We start from the raw sequence: 4678 nt of genomic DNA on the forward strand, positions 1-4678 counted from the left end.
CCTTATTGGTTGCTTCTAAGGCCTCTCGGTCGTTTTACAAAGCCCATTCCTTATGGAAATTCGGACTGAGACCGTCCTATGCAAAGGATATGACAATACTCATTCTGTTCTTACAAAGAATCCGTAGGGATTTTGTGGATTGATTCAACCAACTTGCAGACGCTTAAATATTTTATGATGTTGGTTGACACGCAAACACGCCGGTCACGTGTTGTGCCATTGTCCACCTATAAATGCTACTTATGCTATACTCCTAGCACATATCATGTGACAACGGGCTGACTCCCCGAATCATCCTATTCAGTCAATTGGATTTGACTATGCTAGAGAGTTTACATTGAAAGACTTTCGATGGATATTGCAATGGGTTTGATGTTGGACATCACATTCCCATGTACACACCCAATTGGTCTCGCGAAAACGACTATGATGGTAGTCCGAACATTGGTAATGTGCACCAATCTTCTTACATCCGCTTGGGGTGATGCGATATCGCATGCAGCCATGCTAATTCGTCTACGACCTACCGCCACTCAATGTACCTATGCGTTACAGCTAGTGACTGGGTACACGTATTTTGTACTTACGCACATTTGAGTGAGCCATTTATGTGCCACTTGCGCCGCTACAGCGCTCTATGATGGGTCCTTACAGACGAATGGGCAACTACGTTGGATTTTCGCTTCCAACAATCGTCCGCCGCTTAAATGCCCTTGCTAGGCGATCTCCTTACCGCTAGATTTGCGGATGTCACTTTGATGAGACAATCTTCCCGTCGTTAGGGGGAGATAAGAACACGAATGTTCAACAGGAACGACATGAATTGTCGTGGTCTGTCCCCACTATGTCTCATCTTGATCCCTATTAAAGTGACGAGATCACACAAATATGCTGCAAACATGCCTACAAGGAAGGACGTCCCTACGAGAGGACGTAAGCGCCACCCTACATGGAGGTAGGCATGGCGCCAATGCCAAAGAGAGTGGCACTCTGGCGTTACAGGCCATGGCCCCAGCTAGGATGCGTGGGAGGCCCGTGGGTTCGAAGGATACTTTGGCACATTCCAATCCTTTAATCATCATGACTCAAAATCCGTCTCATGAGTATCTTCCGGGTTATGGTTATCGTTGGGGGACGCCTCAACGTCAAACCCTATTCCTGAGAATATAGAGCTCTATGAAACTTACACTAGTGTACATGAGACGTGGGATAGAAACTCCATCATAATTGATGATGTAGTTACGCATTTTGTTGCGCATGAGTTTGCTGAGTCCGATGATATCGAACCACGCTCCGTTGATGAATGAATGAATGCCAACGTAGAGAGTTTTTGGCCTAAATGGAAAGATGTGATCCAGGTTAAGATGGATTCTCTAACGAAGAGGAAGGTTTTCGAGCTAGAGATGCCAACACCTCCTAACATAAAACCTGTTGACTAATGGGGTATTCGTTAGAAAGCGTAGTGAGAAAAAGAGATGGTAATCTCGCCTTATGGCGCAAGGCTTCTCACAAAACGCCCTGGAATTGACTACGATGAGACATATTCTCTCGTAATGGATGTCATTGCACTCCACTACCCTGTCGGTTTGGTAGTTTCCGAATAACTGAACATGCAGCTTACAAATATGGTCACTACGTATCTCTATAGGGATCTAGATACGGAATATACATGAAGGTTCATGGTGAACTTCATTTACCCAAGTCAAGTGGCTCTAGACCATGGAGCGCGTTTACAAAGAGGTTGAAACGCTCACTAAAGTGACTACTTGATTGGGAAGGGATATGCCCACGCGTTTCTATGACAAGTTTCAGATTCTATCGCGGTTCATGTTGGACATGATCTTCATTAGAAGCCCTTAAAGAGTTAAGGGAAACCGCTGAACACTTGAAATCCGAGTTTGAGATGAAGGATTTTGGGAAAACATGATTATGTCTCGGTTTGGAACTTGAGCATCGTGTCGATAGATGCTTAGGCATTTTGACAAGGTCAAGCCTTCAAGCACCCCCATGATCGTCCGTAGTCTTGATCCTGAAAAGGATCCTCTTCGTTCGAAGGATGATGACGAAGATGAGCTAGGGGCAGAAATGCCCTAGTTAAGTACAATAGGCGCATTATTGTACTTATCTCAATGCACAAGACCGGACATCTCATATGTTGTGAACTTGTTAGCTAGATATAGCTAACGCGACGCCATTGGATTGGTGTAAAATATATCTTTCGATATTTGAGATGTACGATTGATATGGGCTTGTTCTATCCCTACAAAGAGATGATGGATTCGGACCCATCACACACCAGATACGCCGCCAACGCTGGCCTGCGTTCTTTATCCCCATCCCAAAACGACATGTGTTTTGGAAGGTTTTGCTGATATTGGGTATCTGTCTGACCCACACAATGGTCATTCCCAATCCGGTTAAGTGTTCACCATGGGAAAAGACCGTGACATCTTGGAGGTCTACATATTAGACCCTAGTCGCTATATATTCGAACAATGCAGAGATCATTGCTCTTCACGAAGTGGTTCGTGAATGTATATGGATTGGATCCATAATTACGCATGTTCGGACAATTGTGGTTTGAAGTCTATCACAGATGAGCCTACGAGCATTTAGGATAATACTACTTGTTTTGAACAAATGAGGCAAGGCTACATCAAAAGCGACAACACCAAGCATAATCAGCAACAACAGCACTCCTCGAGATCAAAGTGAACTAGGTTCGATCTAAGGACAGTGAGGCAGACTTGTTTACTAAGTCATTGCCCAATACCACGTTCGAGAAACATGTGGCAAGAATTGACTTGCGGAAATTATCTGAACTCCCATGATCGTAGTCATCAGGGGGAGGTGCAGACATCAGGGGGAGATGTCTACATGTTCGTCTCGAATCGTGAATGGTGTGTTGTGCTCTTTTTCCCCTTCGACCGAGGTTATTTTTGTCCCACTGGGTTTTTGTTACTCGGCAAGGTTTTTAACGAGGCAACAAGAGAAGCACCGCGTTTGGGCAACACAAGGGGGAGTGTTGAAGGAAAACCTAATTTGTGTTTAGCCCAAACTCTAGGTTACTTGACCTAGTGGTAATAGGATTTAATTAGAAGGATCTAGAATCCTACTCAATGTAGAATTACTTTCCTTGTATGATTGAGATTCTATGCATTGTAATCCTCTATATAAAGAGGCCCCTATTATCAATGAGAATACACAGTAAATTCCTCTCAAATTCAGTTTCTCTACAACAAAAGATAATAATTTGTTTATGAGTGAGGTTATTTGAGGAACTTTAGTGAGTAAATTTAGTATTTAAAAATTTGATAGGAGGTGTAAAAAGCATAGAGATCAAGTGCATTTTCGATAGAAATATCATAATTTAAAGAGTTGGTAAAATTTTAACAAGAAAAAGGTTAATTTAGGTAGTTTGATTAGATCTTGAGATCCGGTTTGTCAAAAGATAAAGAGGGGGTCTGATATACTAATTGGGTTAGAGAGAAAGGTAAAGGAGGAGGAGGAGGAGGAAGAAGAAGAAGATAGATGCTCCCACTAAAGCTGGTACGCTCTCTGGTCTTCGGAGGAACCATCAACAACAACCCTCTTCTTATGGACACCGACGACGAGGAGGAGGAGGATCGCAATGTCGTCAAAACCCCATTGCTCCTTTTCCTCCCAACCAAAGAGCTTGTCACCGACACGTACAGACTCGCCACCATAGCCAGAGACATGGGCATGGACTTGCACCCAACCCCTTCTCTCTCCCACATCATTCTCTCACACCCACCGCCGCCGCCGCCGCCGCCGCCGCCATCGTCTTCGTCTCCGTCTCTAGGATCACCGTCCTCGTTTCCTTCAACATGGTCATCCACGTCCCTGTCGTCAACTTCTTCTCTGCCCGAGGACACAGTCCCCCTCCCTTTTCCTTCACTGATCGCAGCTCCGATTCCGCATCTCCGGGCCTTCGTCAAGATGTCCAGAGGTCTGTTCAAGCTGGTGTTCGCGCCGTCGGAGTGCATAGCCACCGACGCCGCGAGTACCGAGAGCCATTGGAATTGCTGCTCGGCCTCGCTGTTCTCGCGGCTCGCCGGAGATAGAATGGACACAATGGAGGGGTTTTCGAGGGCTCTGGCCGGAGTTGGGTGGTCCCTTTTCAAGACTAAGGAGAACGGTGGTGGGAAATCGGTGTATTTGTTCAGGAAGGTTGATGTGAATAGGGTTCGGGCCGGGGAGTGTAGGATTCGGGAGCTGAGGTTGCCTGCATTGGATTTTAGGAATGCCCCTTTGAGGATTTTGCAGTACATTCTTCTTATGACGGATGACATCTTCTATCTGGCATGAACTGTAAATGGGTATGTTGTTTTTATGGTCATTTGTAGTTGCCATACAGTTTGTATATAATCTGTACTAAGATCTCAGTGAATTATATAAATTGTCTATTGGACTTGTTTTGCCAATGTATGTTAATGGTTGCCGTAAATTGGATTTGGTGCGTTTGATGTACATGAAGCAGGGACCATTATTTTGGATTACGTTAATAATAGTAGCTTATTGCCGATCTACTTGTTGACTGTCATATTGTTATATGTAGGAACTTTGCAGTTGTTTCTGTTTTTGCTTTTTTACCCATTTCAGCATTCTTTATCAGCTCCTGACCTCCACACATAAGGCTGCTCATTTGCTGTGTTAT

General features: G+C 44.6%; 1 protein-coding gene across 1 annotated transcript; it reads left to right on the top strand.

The window, feature by feature from the left end:
- The first annotated feature begins 3459 nt into the window (after positions 1-3459).
- LOC112188502 lies at positions 3460-4468 on the top strand. Its single transcript, XM_024327624.2, has one exon. It carries the CDS (start codon positions 3532-3534, stop codon positions 4327-4329), a length of 798 nt encoding a protein of 265 aa, XP_024183392.1. The 5' UTR covers positions 3460-3531; the 3' UTR covers positions 4330-4468.
- Positions 4469-4678: the final 210 nt, after the last annotated feature.

Source organism: Rosa chinensis, chromosome 2 (assembly GCF_002994745.2).
Source record: "Rosa chinensis cultivar Old Blush chromosome 2, RchiOBHm-V2, whole genome shotgun sequence".
In the NCBI taxonomy this organism is placed as follows: Eukaryota; Viridiplantae; Streptophyta; class Magnoliopsida; order Rosales; family Rosaceae; genus Rosa; species Rosa chinensis.